This window comes from Corythoichthys intestinalis, chromosome 17 (assembly GCF_030265065.1).
Source record: "Corythoichthys intestinalis isolate RoL2023-P3 chromosome 17, ASM3026506v1, whole genome shotgun sequence".
NCBI classification, from domain to species: Eukaryota; Metazoa; Chordata; class Actinopteri; order Syngnathiformes; family Syngnathidae; genus Corythoichthys; species Corythoichthys intestinalis.
This window is the reverse complement of record NC_080411.1, coordinates 33236761-33257017: the sequence shown is the minus strand read 5'-3', so window position 1 is coordinate 33257017 and position 20257 is coordinate 33236761. Positions and strand designations below refer to the sequence as shown.

Here is a 20257-nt window from a genome sequence, read left to right as displayed (position 1 = left end):
ATCCTCTTTTCAGCTTTAACTGTCTAACAGACGGCCTCAGGTTTTCCTGCAAAACATCCTGATAAACTGTTGAATTCATTCTTCCATTAAAGATTGCAAGTTGTCCAGGCCCCGAGGCAGCAAAACAGCCCCAAATCATGATGCTCCCTCCAACATGTTCCACGGTGGGGATGAGGTGTTGATGTTGGTGAGCTGTTCCATTTTTCCTCCACACATGATGTTGTGTGTTACTTCCAAACAATTCAACTTTGGTTTCATCAGTCCACAAAATATTTTGCCAAACTTCTGTGGAGTGTCTAAGTGCCTTTTTGCGAACATTAAACAAGTAGTAATGTTTTTTAGACAGCAGTGGCTTCCTCCGTGCCATCTTGGCCATAGTTTTACATATAGTTGATGTGTGCACAGAGATATTGGACTGTGCCAGTGATTTCTGTAAGTCTTTAGCAGACACTTTAGGGTTCTTTTTTACCTCTCTCAGTATTCTGCGCTGAACTTGGCTCGGCTCTTTGCTGGACGGCCACTCCTTGGGAAAGAAGCAACATTGCCAAACTCTCTATTTGTAGACAACTTCTCTGACTGTCGATTGATGAACATCTAGACTCTTGGTTTTGTAGGGTTTTGTATCTTTTCCCAGCTTTATACAAATGAACAATCCTTGATCGCAGGTCTTCAAACAGCTCTTATGACTGAGCCATGATGCACATCAGACAATGCTTCTCATCAAGACAATTCTTACCAGGTGTGTGTTTTATAGTGGGTAGGGCAGCTTTAAACTACTCATCAGAAATTGAGCACACACCTGACTTAAATTGTTTGGTAGAAGTTGGTTTCGATTTCTTACTTATTTCTCCCTCTTTTGTCATGGTTTGCATGGCATCCTCATTAAAATATGAAAACCTATAAATGTTTGGTTGGTTTTATGTTATTTAATGTTGTACTGTACGTATATACGTATGTTATATAATGGCAAAAAACAAAGGGAAACTTTTTCACATCAGTATTTTTTATGTTAGTGGTGTCTTGGATGGGCAGTTAGTGTTATGGTTGGGTAGGAATAAAGGTTAAAGGCAGGGTAGAGATGCAGTGGTTTACATTTGTTGGTCAGGTGTTTAGATACACAATTAGGTAAATGTAAAAATTAGGGTTGGATCAATTTAAGACATGAATAACATGGGCAGCCACCAGGATTGGCATTAGCGGAAGATACTGAAACTGATTACAAAAAAAAAAAAAAAAAAACCCATAAGGATAAGAGAAGAGAAATACGATAAGAGAAAAAAAAAAAAACATTCTTGGACAATAGGCTGTAGTAAATAGACAATATTGAGGTTTGAAATACTGTGAATAGGACCTCACCGATCACCAGAAGCATCCAAAAAGACAACATAAACTCCACGAACAGCTTCATCAACTGGTTGAACTTCAGCTACTAAGCAATTCAGCAAATGCTGGTTTCTACATTAGCAAGACCAGTACCAGTGTTGTGGAAGTGTCAACACCTCGTTTGATGTTACACTCCGGGCCCAAAGTGTCTTGTTGCTCAGTGAGGCAGGCATGCTTTTGATGGGGACTACTGACAACAAAAATACTGAATGGCCTGGGACCATTGGTTGCTAGTATGTTTCAGGTAATAAAAGAGTTGAAGTTTCGACTAGTACACTGGACTTGACCACTTAGCCTGGAGGTGTACTTTCATGATTTAGGACTATGGAAATGAAATAACTTGAAATGAAACTTCAAAATGATCCCTTTTCAGGCTAAATTTTCATGTGTGTGGGTAGAGGTTTTCTGTGTGGTAAATTGGTTATGGTTGATGGCAATTTTTTTAGCCTAATGTAGTGATCCTCTCTTATTGTGCAAGTTGGTGTGTGTGTGGGGGGGTGTGGTTGGCAGTGGTAGGTGTGGGTGGAGGGGTGAGTGACAGGATCACTACCAACTGAAAATTTAGAGCCCCCGAGCAGCTTCTGGAGGCATGTCAATCTAACATGTGATCTTTGCGATTCAGGAAGGGCTTGCAATCGATCCTTGCTTGCCTGTGCAGAGGGTCAAACTTTCTCCCAGAGAAAGGAAGGAGAGAAAATTATTCCAATATTCTAGAGATATACCTATAAAAAGGAGTATAAAGACATGCGAGAAGGCTCACATGTTTCATCTTCACTCCTTTGTATTGAATGTTTATAGTATTTTGACATCAATTACAACAAAAACATCTTTTTTATATGATATTCTCTGACCTCAACCCAAGTTTTTCTGAGAATATAACTTTTAGAATAATACACTTCTAAACCAAAAGAAATGTGTACAATAGTTAATCATATTAACAGAGTGAACAGATGACGCAACCCTTGGATGGCGCAAAGATGTCATTTTGTCATCTGTACATTGACAAACTCAAACAAAAGGGTGAGCATGTGTTTACTAAAGCTACCAAATGAACAAACGGACCGGCAATGTGTGGCAGAAAATTACATTAAAAATAAAATAACACGACAGTGCTTCAAAACTAACATTAAAGCAACACTAAGTAACTTTACAATAGGGCTGCAGCTATCGATTATTTTAGTAGTCGATTAATCGATGAACTAGTTAGTTCGAATAATCGAGTAATCGGATAAAAAACATAAAAAATGTAAATACCTGAGCTGAGCCTCAAATGGTATAAAAAATAAATAATTGAGGATCTATGTACAACAACTGGCCATCTTACATAGCAAAAGTTCGCTAGCTAAAATGCTATAAAATGCTAACTTTTTTTTTCTTTTTTCTTTTTTACAATGCTCTTAACAAATGGTTCGGACACATATTCCCACAAAAAATGGCTGGATATACCTATAAACTAAATTATGAATGCATTAAAAAAAATCAAAAAGACTTAGCTTATTTTGGTCTTAACAGGGAGCAGCTCGATTCAACCACATGAAATGAGGCAGACTAGAGGGCAGTGTATCCACCCAAATCAATAAAACTAAATGCAAACACTTTCAAAACAAACCATTACAACCCATCTTTAATTAAACGAATACTCAAAGCAGCAACATTTAATCCGAATCTTTTTTTCTAATCGAATACTCGAGTTGATAGATTAATCGTTGCAGCACTACTTTACAACCTTTATAAAATACTATTATAACATTTGCGATGATATGTCGAATGACAACTAGTTGAATGACACCTCTTTTATATCTTGTGGGGGTCTGTAATGCTTTCACCGGCACTAATTAACTCTGAGAAGGGTGGCAGGAATCCTGCCACACAAGAATTCATTGATTAAGGTGATTGTCAGATTTTCCGGATGTGAAGGTGTTGGCCGGACATGGGAGTTGGTTTGGTGTAGGTCGCATTGTTGAGAAAATTCTGTCCAGTGAACTCAGCGTCAAGTCAAGCAGCTCCATCGTGTATGGTTGTTACAGTTCAGGCAGCAGGCACATACACGAGCAGTTAATGATATGTGTTTGCTACAGGGCATATTTTCAGGGCGTGCAATGTTATGGCTATTTACGAACAATTCGCTCGCTTATTGACACTCCTCTCACACTCCCATAACTTTGTCTCTGTCCCTGACGTTCCTCATCCATTTGTTGTGGGAGCATTATGTTGTGGCTGTGTGTGTGGCAGTAGTGTTATGTGTTATTATAACTGGTGTTCAAGTAGTGACTCAAAATGGCTTCTTTATAGGTACTTTTGAAGGATCCAAATAATTCTATGCTCGTAAGTGCTGGGTCACAGGTATTCAATAGGCGTGCGCCAATGTTTGTAACCGAAAATGATTTTAATGTTGTTCTGACTTTCCGATAAGAAAACAATCTGGTTCCTCTCAGGTCGTAATTTGATTCCCTCAGTTGGAATCGAATTTGCAGGTTAGACGGGAGACAGTTTGAGTGGGCCTTGTACATCATTTGAACAGTTTTGAAGTTTATCAAGTCATAAAATTTTAATAGCTTGGATTTGATCTAGAGCTCATTTGTGTGTGCTATGAACGGTGCATTGTGAATGATCCGAATCGCTTTCTTTTGAAGGATCAGAAGAGGATGGAGGTAAACCTTATGTGTGTGTCCCCAAATTTCTGAACAATAACTAAGAAGCGGCAAGATAAGTGCACTGTAGAGAGTTTGGAGAGCCTTCTCATCTAGCATATTTTCGGCTCTAAAGAGAATAGAAATAGTTTAATTGCATATGTTCTGGTTTGAAACAATGTTTTGTGCGAGTGCCTTTGTCAACGTTTCGAATAGTTTTTGATACAAAAAGAAAGATGCCTCAGTGCTTCAGAAGGCTTAATTCTCCCATCACTACAATCATCACCAACAGATTACAGAGTTATCAATCACCATCACTTAAAAAAAAAAATCATGTGATGTTTTTTTGTAGATTACACGAACAGCAGTGTCCATTACTTGGTCCTCCTGATCTCTATCACAGTTTGCACCATATTTCTCATCATTGTTCTCATCATCTGCTGCATCAGGTAATCCTCAACTCCATTTTGTCACACATTCAGGTATGTATTGTAATTGTCGGACTATAAACTGCTACTTTTTTAAAAATTCATTTTGAATCCTGTGGCATATAGTCCAGAGCAGCTTATTTGTTGATTTATTTGGGTTAATAGGTAACACTTTATTTGACAGAGGGGTCATAAGACTGTCATAAGACTGTCATAAGACTCTCATAAGACCTTCATAGTTATGACATGCCACTATCATGGGCATTACTGAATGCTTATGTCATTAAGTGTCATCTGGGAAATTATGTCACTAACTCCATTCATGTCCAGCTTGGATCTTTTACATTAATTCAAAAGTGAGATAATTAGCTGGATAACACTAAATGACATCTGTTATAAGCATTCATTTATGCTCATGACAGTGTCGTATCATAATTATGATTGTCTAATGACAGACTTATGGTGCCACTGTCAAATAAAGTGTTACCAAATACCATAACTTGCAATGAATGAAACAACTGGAACAGTAAATGAAGAAATAATTAGCACAGAACATGAATTTTGATTTTTATTTACATCTGTTCAGCTGCAATGCATGCTAAGAGGCATGTTGGACAACAACAGTGTTGACAGCAGGTGGCAGCAGAGGTTGACTGTCTCTCCCAAGGGAGCAGTGATGGCCAAATGAAGCTTCTTTGCAGCCAATTGGTTCAAAGCTTCAGGGTGGTCCATTTGGACTTATTACAGTAGTATGATGCCGCTGCCGGTTAATATCTTTTGGTGTAAATATCCAATAATACAGTAAGGACAGCTGCGGCTTATATTCCATTGCGGCTTATCTATGAACAAATGCCATTTTCGTGCCTAATTTGGTGGGTGGCGGCTTATAGTCAGGTGCGCCTTATAGTGCGAAAATTACGGTAACTACTTCATTAGTGGTGAACCGTGAACACTACAACTGGGCTTTCACCTTAGGGATAAGTGTAAAAAAAAAAAAAAGTTAAAAAACAAAAAACATTGTAACAGCTACGATATAGACCAGAGCTAGAAGAGCAAAAAGAATGACACCAGAGCTATGTAGTGATGCAGTTTTTAGCTGTGATGAGCTAATCCACATGAACTAATCCGCTTCAAAGTGGCCCATTTCGAGCTAAAAGCCCAAAGTTGTGTTTCGCTGGAGAACTAGGATTTGACACCAATCCTTTACGTAAGTCTTGCCAAGATGGTGCATCTCGGGGGGCCACGAGAGAAACGCACAGTGCCTGAATGTCTGGTGTAGTGTTTTCAATAAAGAGATGCCCAAAATGACCATAATGGGTAGCTCACTGCGGCCAGGTGGGTTCTTGTTTGTTTCCCTCACTCAATGTGTCCCATTTTGGGCTAAAAGCCCAAAGTTAGTTCACTAGAGAACCGGGACACTCATCCTCCTCATGAACAGGGCTGAGACAGTACATCTTGGTGCCTTGACGTCCGGAGGTGTATTTCTATCAAAAAATGGCCAGGCCCAAAATGAAGATTCGCCTGACAACCAGGATTAAACACCGACTCGCCACCTGAAATTAGCCAAAAATACAGTGGGGCAAGTAAGTATTTAGTCAACCACCAATTGTGCAAGTTCTTCTACTTGAAAAGATTAGAGAGGCCTGTAATTGTCAACATGGGTAAACCTCAACCATGAGAGACAGAATGTGGAAAAAAACAGAAAATCACACTGTTTGATTTTTAAAGAATTTATTTCCAAATAAGAGTGGAAAATAAGTATTTGGTCACCTACAAACAAGCAAGATTTCTGGCTGTCAAAGAGGTCTAACTTTTAACAAGGTCTAACGAGGCTCCACTCGTTACCTGTATTAATGGCACCTGATTTAACTCATTATCGGTATAAAAGACACCTGTCCACAAGCTCAGTCAGTCACACTCCAAACTCCACGACGGCCAAGACCAAAGAGCTGTCGAAGGACACTAGAGACAAAATTGTAGACCTGCACCAGGCTGGGAAGACTGAATCTGCAATAGGTAAAACACTTGGTGTGTAGAAATCAACTCACCCCTTGGCGTCAAAATGATAACAAGAATGGTGAGCAAAAATCCCAGAACCACACGGGGGGACCTAGTGAATGACCTACGGAGAGCTGGGATCACAGTAACAAAGGCTACTATCAGTAACACAATGCGCCGCCAGGGACTCAAATCCTGCACTGCCAGATGTGTCCCCCTGCTGAAGCCAGTACATGTTCAGGCCTGTCTGCGGTTCGCAAGCCAGTACACGTCCAGGCCCGTCTGCGGTTCACTAGAGAGCATTTGGATGATCCAGAAGAGGACTGGGAGAGTGTGTTATGGTCAGATGAAACCAAAATAGAACTTTTTGGTAGAAACACAGGTTCTCGTGTTTGGAGGAGAAAGAATACTGAATTGCATCCGAAGAACATCATACCCACTGTGAAGCATGGGGGTTGAAACATCATGCTTTGGGGCTGGTTTTCTGCAAAGGGACAAGGACGACTGATCTGTGTAAAGGAAAGAATGAATGGGGCCATGTTCCTTCCATCAGCAAGGGCATTGAAGATGAGACGTGGGTGTGTCTTTCAGCATGACAATGATCCCAAACACACAGCCAGGGCAACAAAGGAGTGGCTTCCTAAGAAGCATTTCAAGGTCCTGGAGTGGCCTCGCCAGTCTCCAGATCTCAACCTCATAGAAAATCTGTGGTGGGAGTTAAAAGTCCGTGTTGCCCAACAACAGCCCCAAAACATCACTGCTCTAGAGGAAATCTGCATGGAGGAATGGGCCAAAATACCAGCAACAGTGTGTGAAAAGCTTGTGAAGCGTTACAGAAAACTTTTGGCCTCTGTTATTGCCAACAAAGGGTGCTTAACAAAGTATTGAGATGAACTTTTGGTATTGACCAAATACTTATTCTCCACCATGATTTGCAAATAAATTCTTTAAAAATCAAACAATATGATTTTCTGTTTTTTTCCCCCCACATTCTGTCTCTCATGGTTGAGGTTTACCCATGTTGACAATTACAAGCCTCTCCAATATTTTCAAGTGGGAGAACTTACACAATTAATGGTTGACTAAATACTTAGTTGCCCCACTGTATTCTGTCTCTGGCTGCTAGGTGAGTGGAGCAGAGTTTGTGAACTTCCATTGTTATTTGCCTGGAAATGGCAGATAAACCCTCTCCTTTCTTCTACAAGCTAGCTAGCTAGCTCCGCAGGAGCTAACAGGAGTGAGATTCTTTTGAAATGTCCTTCTTGAAAATGGCCTTGCGAGTATATCAAATTTAGCATTGATATGTTTGAGCATTTAAATGGCTTTCCACTTTGCAAACCAAGCTACGCACGATTTGGTTTTCACCAACATTTCAAACAAAAATCATTATTCCTAACCTTGTCAAGGTCTTGACTTTATTTTCGATTCATTTTGCAACTCATTTGATAAATAAAAGTGTGCTTTTCACAGAAAACACAAAATTGTCGGGTGACCTACCCCATGCTTTTGAACGCTTATGTATGTGTACTTTGACTTCTTCAATGTGTTTAGATACAGGCGTCAGGATTCTGAGCCGCGTTATAGCATCAACCTAGACCAGGACTACTCCTACATTCCTCCTGGGGAGTCACTCAAGGACCTCATCGAACATTCACACAGCATTGGCTCTGGCTCGGGCTCAGGGCTCCCCCTACTGGTAGGATGAAATCACTGCATCTTCTGTATGGAAATATACAGTAATAAACATATCTGCTTTTTTTTGCTGGTTGACACAGTATTTATGTATTTTTTGTATGTGTGGTGTGATCAGGTTCAGCGCACAATCGCCAAGCAAATTCAGATGGTGAAGCAGATTGGTAAAGGGCGCTACGGGGAAGTGTGGATGGGCAAATGGCGAGGCGAGCGAGTGGCCGTCAAAGTGTTCTTCACCACCGAAGAAGACAGCTGGTTTAGAGAGACTGAAATCTACCAGACCTTCCTCATGCGACATGACAACATTCTGGGTGAGACGATGTCAGATGCATTGATGCCACTTCTACTTTGTTGGTTATTGCGACACCTACTAGTGACACAACGTATCAAAGTATTCAAATTTCACAATGTTGTAAATGTAGAATTTTGACTTATGTGAACTTTAAACATTATATACTGTATATTAAACAAAACCCTCAAAATTCAATTAAAATATGTGAGTGTAAAGCTGATTTTTTTTCTTTTAACCTTCTTCCCATCAGGCTTCATAGCAGCTGACATTAAGGGCACGGGCTCGTGGACGCAGTTGTACCTCATCACAGACTACCATGAGAACGGCTCGCTTTACGACTACCTCAGATGCAATACGCTGGATGCTGGCGCTCTGATCAAGCTGGCATACACTTCTGTATCGGGCCTGTGCCACCTTCACACCGAGATCTACGGCACGCAGGGCAAGCCAGCCATTGCCCACCGAGACCTCAAGAGCAAGAATGTCTTGGTCAAGAGGAATGGCACGTGCTGCATTGCAGATCTCGGCCTGGCTGTCAAGATGAACAGGTTTGCCGCCTCGTTTCACTTTTGAACGTGAAATGCTTCTGCTGCTATCAAATACGTTTCCATCAATAACTGCCAGTGACACCAATGAGGTGGATGTGCCGCCCAATCTGCGAGTGGGCACCAAGCGCTACATGCCCCCTGAGGTCCTGGATGAGACTTTGAACAGGTCTTACTTCCACTCCTTCATGATGGCTGACATGTACAGCTTTGGCCTCATTATGTGGGAGATGGCACTACGCTGCATCACCGGAGGTACAAACTAGTATTAATCGCCTTAAAGATCTCGGTTTGCATCGTAGTGAATTTCTGTGTGCTCCATGTGTGAAGGCATTGTGGAGGAGCACCAGCTCCCATATTATGACCTGGTAGTCTCGGACCCCACCTATGATGACATGAGAAAGGTGGTCTGTGTCCAGCAGCAAAGGCCGGCATTCGCCAACCGTTGGGCCAGTGATGAGGTACTTGCACACTATGATGACCCATCATCAGATGTGCGTAGAGTAGCCAAAAATATGACTCAAGTAAGAGTAGCGTTGCTTCTAAATAATATTACTCCAATAAATATGAAAGTAGCTATCCAAAAATGTACTCAAGTACAAATAAAGAAGTATTTGTTGAAAAGAATACTCAAGTAATGACTGAAATCGTAACTACTTACAATGTCTGATTTTTTAGAATAATGGCATTTTTTTTCTCAGTACAACTTCATCTATAAGAACTGTTATTATTATACTGTACTATAACCTATTACATGACCATTTTAAGCCAAAACTATGACACAAAAATAATAAAATTCTGACTAGAACAAAACTATGAAAAATTCCCCAGTTCAAAGAGCATGAGTGCACTCTAGTGGAGAAAAAACATTGTTACCTCTAATAATTATAATAGTCATATGGTTGTTGTTGCGACATCCCATTGGTCAAACTGAGACCAATGTCGCCATCTCTGGCAAAAATAAAGTAACTATGTATTTATAGTAACTAAGTTTCTTCTCCACAAATCTACTTAAGTAAAAAGTATGGCTTAGTAAAACTACTCTAAGAAGTACATTTTTCTCAAAAAGTTACTCAAGTAAATGTAACGGAGTAAATATTACGTGTTACTACCCACCTTTGCTCATGATAGAGTAAAACCACCAAAAATATTGTTATCTACTGGGAGTCATTAAAATTTCCTTGTTTTCATCTTAGGTGTTTGGACGGTCTCTGTTTTCCTTTCATTTGGTTTCTACTCCAGTTAATTTTTATTTGATTTTGACTTTTGCTTTTCAAATTTAGTTAGTTGGAATTAGAGATGTGCCGATTACCAGTTTCAAGGTACAGTGGGGCAAATAAGTATTTAGTCAACCACCAATTGTGCAAGTTCTCCTACTTGAAAAGATTAGAGAGGCTTGTAATTGTCAACATGGGTGAACCTCAACCATGAGAGACAGAATGTGGAAAAAAAAAAAAACTCAGAAAATCATATTGTTTGATTTTATATTTGCAAATCATGGTGGAAAATAAGTACTTGGTCAATACCAAAAGTTCATCTCAATACTTTGTTAAGTACCCTTTGTTGGCAATAACGGAGGCCAAACGTTTTCTGTTACTCTTCACAAGCTTTTCACACACAGTTGCTGGTATTTTGGCCCATTCCTCAATGCAGATCTCCTCTAGAGCAGTGATGTTTTGGGGCTGTCATTGGGCAACACGGAATTTCAACTCCCTCCACAGATGATTTTCTATGGGGTTGAGATCTGGAGACTGGCTAGGCCACTCCAGGACCTTGAAATGCTTCTTACAAAGCCACTCTTTTGTTGCCCTGGCTGTGTGTTTGGGATCATTGTCATGCTGAAAGACCCAGCCACGTCTTATCTTCAATGCCCTTGCTGATGGAAGGAGATTTTCACTCAAAATCTCTTGATACATGGCCCCATTCATTCTTTCCTTTACACAGATCAGTCGTCTTGGTCCCTTTGCAGAAAAACAGCCCCAAAGCATGATGTTTCCACCCCCATGCTTCACAGTGGATATGGTGTTCTTCGGATGCAATTTAGTATTCTTTCTCCTCCAAACACGAGAACCTGTGTTTCTACCAAAAAGTTCTATTTTGGTTTCATCTGACCATAACACATTCTCCCAGTCCTCTTCTGGATCATCCAAATGCTCTCTAGCGAACCGCAGACGGGGCTGGACGTGTACTTTCTTCAGCAGCGGGACACGTCTGGCAGTGCAGGATTTGAGTCCCTGGTGGCGCATTGTGCTACTGATAGTAGCCTTACTGTGGTCCCAGCTCTGTGTAGGTCATTCACTAGATCCCCCCGTGTGGTTCTGGGATTTTTGCTCACCGTTCTTGTTATCATTTTGACGCCAAGGGGTGAGTTGATTTCTTTACACCAAGTGTTTTACCTATTGCAGATTCAGTCTCCACAGACTGGTGCAGGTCTACAATTTTGTCTCTGGTGTCCTTCGACCGCTCTTTGGTCTTGGCTGTCGTGGAGTTTGGAGTGTGACTGACTGAGGTTGTGGACAGGTGTCTTTTATACCGATAATGAGTTAAAACAGGTGCCATTAATACAGGTAACGAGTGGAGCCTCGTTAGACCTCGTTAGAAGAAGTTAGACCTCTTTGACAGCCAGAAATCTTGCTTGTTTGTAGGTGACCAAATACTTATTTTCCACTCTAATTTGGAAATAAATTCTTCAAACAATGTGATATTCTGTTTTTTTTCCCACATTCTGTCTCTCATGGTTGAGTTTTACCCATGTTGACAATTACAGGCCTCTCTAATCTTTTCAAGTAGGAGAACTTGCACAATTGGTGGTTGACTAAATACTTATTTGCCCCACTGTATATAGTGGTATGAAAACGTCAAGGTTTCAAAACCACAAACATTTTCCGTCATATCGTCCCAAAGGTATTAGCTCGTTTTAATGTCCCAAAAATGCATGGATAAATCCCTCGCTTGCAGCTGCAAGGCTCAACCCTTACCCACATGTTGTTGGTTAGTGGCAGTGAGTCAGCTTTGCTATACGATGGCTGGAAGAGGTGAAACTCCTGAACTTTGCCCCCCATCGAAGAAAATCGCTTTTATGTGAATACTTCAGCTACAGAAAAGTTAGACGGCCATGGCTTAGATGGGGGGGGGGGGGCAACTGTCATGTAAAACATGTTTGCTGAAGGTGGCTGCCAAGGAGGCAATAGCTCCAATATAATTTCACATTTATACAAAATCAAAGGTTAGTAAACACTGTCATGAAAGTTTCCCACCAGCTATGAGAGTGAACTCCAGTGTGTTTAGTGTGTCTAGCGGTGGTAAAACATGTTTTTTTTTCTCTCTGGCAACTGTCTGTGTTGAGAAATAGTGTGTGTATAATGTAAACATGATAAGAGTCATACACATGTGCTTTTATTTATTTTTTTAACCCAGCTATCTCGAAGTAATAGCAATACCGTGACACCGTGAAACCTTCATATTTTGGCTTGAGGTTATTATACCGTCAGAATATTATACCGGTACATGCCTAGCTGGAATTAAGCTATTAGAACAGGTTTGTTTGTTTTCAGCTTTTTTTTTTAAATGCTTAGTGTTATGGATCGGACGTCTACGCTGTCAATGGCAGCAAATGTTAGCAATACAGTCATGCTAAATACAAAGCATATGTTATGTAAAAAACCAACATGACAGGGATAAAGATTGTTGTGTGTTTTCAACTCATGAACATAATTTTTACTTCTTCAGTGTTTACATCAGGTAGCAAAACTGATGTCGGAATGTTGGGTGCACAAACCCGCTGCCCGCCTCACCGCCTTGAGGGTGAAGAAGACCCTCGCCAGGATGTTGGAGTCTCAGGACATCAAGCCGTGACTTGCATAAGAAAGAACCACACTACTAAAACACACTGGAAAAAGGCAGGAGTCGACCTTACCTTTGGGTCGGTCCGACTGTGCTTTCTGTGAAAGCTGAGTGGCTCTCGAGTGGAGCTGGGAGGTGCACTAACCACATCCTCTAAATGTGTAGAGCAGTATTTGTATGTGCAGTCTTTTGTACTGTTGATTTTGTCTGGCCAGAGAACACAATCCTCAGTGACCTCATTAACTCATTGCCTGCCATTGACAATGATAGATGTCAAATTTAATTTAAACTGGGAGGACTGGCTGTAAATGCTCATATTTCAGTGCCATTGACAGCGCGACACGTCCAACCCATTTTGACTGGGAAAAGTTGACAGCAATTATTCAGTGTTATTATAATTATTCGCTGTCACCCACTCCCAGTTAAAATAAATTGGACGTGTCGCTCTCTCAGTGGCAGCCATTGAGTTTTGATCATTTGTTCATGGATTATTATTAGTTGAATTAAATTAATTAAAACAATTGCTCGCTTTTTTGTGAGTGCTGCATTTGTACCTAAAAAAAAAATTGAATTATTTTTGGTCAGTGTATTTATCTATACATAATAAGTACGAGTGAATTGTACCAGGAAAACAGGCCAAAAATATACCTGTAATACAGATGTTTGTACAGCCAGCAATCAGCCAAAGAACACTGCATGCATGTACTTTTGCAAAAAAACAGACCATTTCCAAATAAATAATTTCTAAAAAATAGAATATGGAAAAGCATTTCCATTATAAACCTATCCATAATACTATTTCATGTCAAGTTGTGAATTAGCAAAAAACAAACTTTTTGTCAGTGTTGCATATAAATATAATTTATTATTAGTTTTATAAATCATATTTTCTTACACTTTATACAATTGCGTTGCCGGATGAAATTGGAGCACCCGGTGAGGGGTTTCGTTTGTACAAGTTGGCATCATGAAGCCGTGTGTCAAAGTAACCAAAACAGGCCATTCCAATAAGGGCATATAGTACATAAAAAAAAAAAAAAAAATGCCACTTTTGCATAGACAGCTTCGGACCCAAAAATACTTTTTAAAAATCACTTGCAAATATTACTAATAATGATATCATTATCGTTCCTTTTAGTTTTCATCCCACCTTCTCAACTGAACCTCATGTTCCATTTCAAATATTTGGCAAAAAGCAACTGTACTCTTTACATTTGGTCCTAGAAAAATAGATATATTTTATGTACGAATACATCCACCTTTCCCTTCAAGTCTCCTTTATCACAACGTACGAATAATCTTAAGAAAAATCTACACCATAAACCTTCATTTAAGCCAAATGCTTATATGAAAGTCTGCAACCAATGAGCAATAATCATACAAAACAAACAAAGGAGTAAAGCATAAAAGGGATTATTATTCTGCGTATTAAATACTATGTTATCACAGGATGAGTCCATTTGCAGGGTTGCCATGGAGATCAAACGCAGAGATTCTTCCGCTAGGGGATTAATTCTGGCGAATGAGCTGAGGCCTGTTTCCACAGTGACGGTGTTGTTGTCGACCCCTGCCGCTCTTTCGATATGGTTATCAGTGGTCTTTGGTAGCGGGCAGGAGACCGTCGTGGCGTCCCATTTCCTCCAGGACTTGGGCCAGGTGACTCAGGTTGCCGTCAGGGAAGTGCTGCGCCTCCCACAGGTCTAAGATGACCCCCGTTGGGCTGGACTTGGTGGCGAAGTAGTTCAAATACCTGAAAATGGAGCAAAAACCCGAAAAAAAAATATGGAATTTAGACAACATTTCTGATGGAAGAGTCATTCAAAATTGTGTCAGGTGGACCTTAGTGCCATTTGTTTTTATGCATTACTCGAGTAACTGAGGTAAATTGTTGAAGAAAAGATGAAAAAAAGCTGGCTGTTTGCCGTCCATTCAGTCAGGGGTCTCATCTTTGTGCTTTATGATTTCTGTGCTGCTAGTGATAAACCCCCCCCCCCCCCCCCACCACCTCTGCTGGGAAGCCTTCAATATACATACACATCCATCAAAGACAATTTTTGATTGAAAAGAAGGCATATCTGTCTTGAGTTGAAACACACTTCAACTGACGATTCAAAAATTAGGTCAGGTCCTACAGTTTGATTGGCTTTGTTTACGGTGTATCAAAAAAGTGAGTTCACCCCTCGCATTTCTGCAGATATTTAAGTATATCTGTTCATGGGACAACACTGACAAAATAACACTTTGACACAATGAAAAGTAGTAGTTAATTTATTTTCCCCTCAAAACAACTCAAAAATTAGCCATTAATGTCTAAACCCCTGGCAACAAAAGTGAGTACACCCTGCCGTGAAAGTTGTAAATATTAACATACAACATGTCAACTGTCAATATTTTGTGTGGCCGCTACTATTATCCAGAACTGCCTTTACTCTCCTGGGCATGGAGTTGACCAGAGCTTCACAGGTTGCCACTGGAATGCTTTTCCACTCCTCCATGACGACGTTGCGGAGCTGCCAGATATTTGAAACTTTGCACACTTCTACCTTCCGCTTTAGGATCCCCCAAAGATGTTCTATTGGGGTCAAGTCTGGAGACATGCTTGGCCAGTCCATCACCTTTGCCCTCAGCCTCTTCAGTAAAGCAGTGGTCATTTTGGAGGTGTGTTTGGAGTCATTGTCATGCTGGAACACTGCCCTGCGACCCAGTTTCTGGAGGGAGGGGATCATGCTCTACTGCAGTATTTCACAGTACATGTTGGAGTTCATGTTTCCCTCAATAGAATGTAACTCTCCAACACCTGCAGCACTCATGCAGCCCCAGACCATGACATTCCCACCACCATTCTTGACTGTAGGCATGACACACTTATCTTTGTACTCCTCACCTGGTCGCCGCCACACATGCTTGAGACCAGAGGTTGTGCTAGACTTTTTCGTTGTCCGTCATTTTGACTGACAGTGTCATAAAAATCCGGTCATAATCTACTTTTACCCGTCACTTACATTTTTAAAATGATAATAATGACATATTCAATAGTATTTAGTTTTCATTAATTTTTAATTAATATTCTGTCCGAACAAGCTTAACAAGAGGCAAACAGACAGCGGAGTGCACCAATCAACGACGGGCAGACGTGCCGTTAGCAAAGCGACGACGGCAGGACGTGGGACTTGCGCGCGGAAGTAAACATACGAGGAGAGCGGAGTTTATTCAACATGGCTAGCGCGAGACAGACTGTTGTCAATGACTCGTGTCGATGTGTTTTAGCTCATTTAAAACTGAATTTACTGCGGATTGGAACATATTCTCGGCTCTCCCGTTCGCCATCCGTGTTCTTGTAGAGACGACTTTTGGTGCGCAGGAGTGACGTTGCTCGTGAAGAACACGTCAAGCAAATAAACAAATCTGATTTGTCGATATATTTTGTACCTACTCGAGAGGCCGTTAATGTGCTGGGTCCCAGACTTTTCTCTCAGTGTTTGAAAAATACAGGGAGAACAGTCTGGCCGTGCCAGGCAAACACTCAGTTGCCTTGACATTTTTCCGAGTAAGGCCAACGACGTCATGCATCAAGAGAGACAATAGCTAATTAATATGCTCACTCACCACCCTGTGGTCTGGGGTGTGAATTGCAACCTGTCAAAATGACAGATGGACTTCAATTTTTTCCGTCATCGTTTTAAAAAAACGGTCAACGACGGAAAATATTCGGTTAACGCGACCCCTGCTTGAGACCATCGGAAACACACAAATTAATCTTCGTCTCATCAGACAATAGGATGGTTCCAGTAATCCATGTGCTTTATTGACATGTCTTCAGCAAACTGTTTGCGGGCTTTCTTGTGTACTGTCTTCAGAAGAGGCTTCCTCCTGGGGTGACAGCCATGCACACCAATTTGATGTAGAGTGCGGCGTATGGTCTGAGCACTAACAAGCTGACCCCCCACCTCTTCAATCTCTGCAGCAATGCTGACAGCACTCCTGCAACGATTTTTCAAGGAAAGCATTTGGATGTGACGCTCAGCACGTGCGCTCAACTTCTTTGGACGTCCAACCCGAGGCCTGTTCTGAGTGGCTCTTGCTCTTTTAAAACGCTGGATGATCTTAGCCACTGTGCTGCAGCTCAGTTTCAGGGTGTTGGCAATCTTCTTGTAGCCTTGGCCATCTTCATGTAGCGGAATAATACGTCTTTTAAGATCCTCAGAGAGTTGTTTGCCATGTGGTGCCATGTTGGAAGTTTCAGAGACCAGTATGAGAGTGTGAGAGCTGCACTACAAATTTGAACACACCTGCTCCTTATGCACACCTGGACCTAGTAACACTAACAAGTCACATGACATTTTGGAGGGAAAATGACAAGCAGTACTCAATTTGGACATTTAGGGATGTAGTTTCTAAGGGGTGTACTTTTGTTAACGGGGTTTAGATATTAATGGCTATATTTTGAGTTATTTTGAGGGGAAAATATATCAACTCTATTATATAAGCTGCACACAGACTACTTTTCATTGTGTCAAAGTGTCATTTAGTCAGTGTTGTCCCATGAAAAGATATACTTAAATATCTGCAGAAATGCGAGGGGTGTACTCACTTTTGTGATACACTATGTAACGATGGGGCACAAATTAGGTGGGTAGTTGCGTCATAAGTTGTAGGGCTACAAACTGACCAAATGGTCACATTTTACGGAACTAAAATTAGAGCCAGTAAGAGTATTGTATGTATGCGTACTGGTACAGTACAGTACGAACATGCACGGCCAGTAACATTGTAACTCCTTCATGGTTATATTCACAATTTGGCTGTAATGTAACAAGCTCGTTTGCCAAGGGAAAATATAACCGAAGACAAACAAAGTGAATGTGGGCGATATGTGGAGCGAGTTATAATTAGGGTAGCGGGAAAACTTGACAGCCCCTGCGAACAATGACAAAAAGGACAATAAGGCTAGGTTAATGCTGCAGATCTTAATGCACGAATCCAATTTTTTCGTTTTTTTCCCGACTTCAGTGAGGCATTAATGTGACGGTCTAAACGGGATAAGTCGCATAAAAGTGGACCATTTCAAATCCCATCTAGGTCACTTTCGTACGTGGTTAAAATCGGATCTGGGCCACATTTTTCCAGAATGTGGCTGCGGCCTGACCTGTCAAGTCCCCCAAATAGTAATTCATGCAGCATTTACGTCAGCAAAGAGCAAGAGACACAGGGCGCTACGGTAGTGGTGCAGCTGTGCATTAGTGCTAGCGCTAGCTTGAACGAGGCTTTTGGGGAAGGAGCGGGCTTGACAACAGTATAAAAAAATAAAATAAAATGGATTGAGTATAAGCCTGACAATGCTCGGTTTTCTCTCTGCTCCAAATGAGCAATATTTCAAGATTGCTTACACGGCTGGGAGTCAGGGCAAACTCTTATTATGATGTGTGTGTGTGTGCGTCAACTCGGTTCGCGAATTAGTGTGCATGCGTGATACTTGAACAGGCTGAATAGAAAAAGGCAGTCTGAACGGGTACGCAAAAAAACAAACAAACAGATATGACAAAAAATAGGAATTGTGCATTAAGACCTGCGGTATGAACCTAGCCTAAGTGACTACTTTCTTTCCAACAACCCCGCTGGCAATGTTTCAACGGAGGCCCACGGGGGGAGTAAGTCCAACTCAGGGGCTCGACACACAGGAGGCATAAGCGATGGCGAAACGTGAACGTCATCGCCATTAAGCTGAAAACCAACATACGGGGTGTGATAATACTGCAGCGGCAAGCGACAGCGACACGCACCGCTGTCTGCCTGTCATTCGTCTCTAATTAGCTATGAATTTGGAGGGCATTTTAAAATTTCCCGTCTTGTTGGAGTGCCGAGAACTACCCATACTGTGTGGATGTAAATTCCTGGGTTGGCCAGTGTCCCCGCAGGTCATTTGTCGATCAATAAATCCGTTGCTGATTTGTTGTAGTGCCAGGTGACAATGAAAGAAATGGAACAAAATTCCCATGGTTGCAAATTTTAAGCAGTATTCTGGTTGATGTCAAAATTGATATAAAATATACAGTGGGGAAAATAAATATTTAGTCAACCACCAATTGTGCAAGTTCTCCTACTTGCAAAAATTAGAGAGGCCTGTAATTGTCAACATGGGTAAACCTCAACCATGAGAGACAGAATGTGGAAAAAAAACAGAAAATCACATTGTTTGATTTTTAAAGAATTTATTTCCAAATAGAGTGGAAAATAAGTATTTGGTCACCTACAAACAAGCAAGATTTCTGGCTGTCAAAGAGGTCTAACTTCTTCTAACGAGTTCTAATGAGGTCCAACGAGGCTCCACTCGTTACCTGTATTAATGGCAACTGTTTTAACTCATTATCGGTATAAAAGACACCTGTCAACAACCTCAGTCAGTCACACTCAAGACTTTGGCCAAGACCAAAGAGTGGTTGAAGGACACCAGAGACAAAATTGTAGATCTGCACCAGGCCGGGAAGACTGAATCTGCAATAGGTAAAACGCTTGGTGTAAAGAAATCAACTGTGGGAGCAATTATTAGAAAATGGAAGACATATAAAACCACTGATAATCTCCCTCGATCTGGGACTCTATGCAAGATCTCACCCTGTGGCGTCAAAATGATAACAAGAACAGTGAGCAAAAATCCTAGAACCACACGGGGGGACCTAGTGAATGACCTACAGAGAGCTGGGACCACAGTAACAAAGGCTACTATCAGTAACACAATGCGCCGCCAGGGACTCAGATCCTGCACTGCGAGACGTGTCCCCCTGCTGAAGCCAGCACACGTCCAGTCCCGTCTGCGGTTCACTAGAGAGCATTTGGATGATCCAGAGGAGGACTGGGAGAATGCGTTATGGTCAGATGAAACCAAAATAGAACTTTTTGGTAGAAACACAGGTTCTCGTATTTGGAGAAAGAACACTGAATTGCATCTGAAGAAAACCATACCCACTGTGAAGCATGGAGGTGGAAACATCATGGTTTAGGGTTGTTTTTCTGTAAAGGGACCAGGACGACTGATCTGTGTAAAGGAAAGAATGAATGGGGCCATGTATCGAGAGATTTTGGGTGAATATCTCTTTCCATCAGCAAGGGCATTGAAGATGAGACGTGGCTGGGTCTTTCAGCATGACAATGATCTCAAACACACAGCCAGGGCAACAAAGAAGTATTTCAAGGTTCTGGAGTGGCCTAGCCAGTCTCCAGATCACAAACCCATAGAATATCTGTGGAGGGAATTGAAAGTCCGTGTTGCCCAACGACAGCCCCAAAACATTGTTGTTCTAGAGGAGATCTGCATGGAGGAATGGACCAAAATACCAGCAACAGTGTGTGAAAAGCTTGTGAAGAGTTACAAAAAACGTTTGGTCTCCGTTATTGACAACAAAGGGTACACAACAAAGTATTGAGATGAACTTTTGTTATTGACCAAAT

At 41.3% G+C, this 20257-nt stretch overlaps 2 protein-coding genes across 10 annotated transcripts in view; one reads left to right on the top strand and one right to left on the bottom strand.

Annotated features, from left to right (window-relative positions):
* The window catches only part of bmpr1bb (bone morphogenetic protein receptor, type IBb), a 34727-nt gene extending 19790 nt beyond the window's left edge, over nucleotides 1-14937 (top strand). The window contains exons 6-12 of the mRNA XM_057818162.1: nucleotides 4366-4462; nucleotides 7991-8135; nucleotides 8250-8442; nucleotides 8674-8971; nucleotides 9048-9223; nucleotides 9299-9429; nucleotides 12698-14937. Coding sequence (XP_057674145.1) covers nucleotides 4366-4462; nucleotides 7991-8135; nucleotides 8250-8442; nucleotides 8674-8971; nucleotides 9048-9223; nucleotides 9299-9429; nucleotides 12698-12823 — 1166 coding nt within the window. The 3' untranslated portion in view covers nucleotides 12824-14937. The remainder of the gene's footprint in view (nucleotides 1-4365; nucleotides 4463-7990; nucleotides 8136-8249; nucleotides 8443-8673; nucleotides 8972-9047; nucleotides 9224-9298; nucleotides 9430-12697) is intronic.
* unc5cb (unc-5 netrin receptor Cb) overlaps nucleotides 13611-20257 on the bottom strand; it is a 266077-nt gene continuing 259430 nt past the window's right edge. For 5 of the 9 annotated variants that reach the window (XM_057818152.1, XM_057818153.1, XM_057818160.1 and 2 more), the window contains one exon: nucleotides 13613-14561. In XM_057818152.1, coding sequence (XP_057674135.1) covers nucleotides 14402-14561 — 160 coding nt within the window. In that variant the 3' untranslated portion in view covers nucleotides 13613-14401. Of the gene's footprint in view, nucleotides 14562-20257 lie in introns of all 9 variants that reach the window. The other 4 variants (XM_057818154.1, XM_057818156.1, XM_057818155.1 and 1 more) reach the window with 2 other exon arrangements.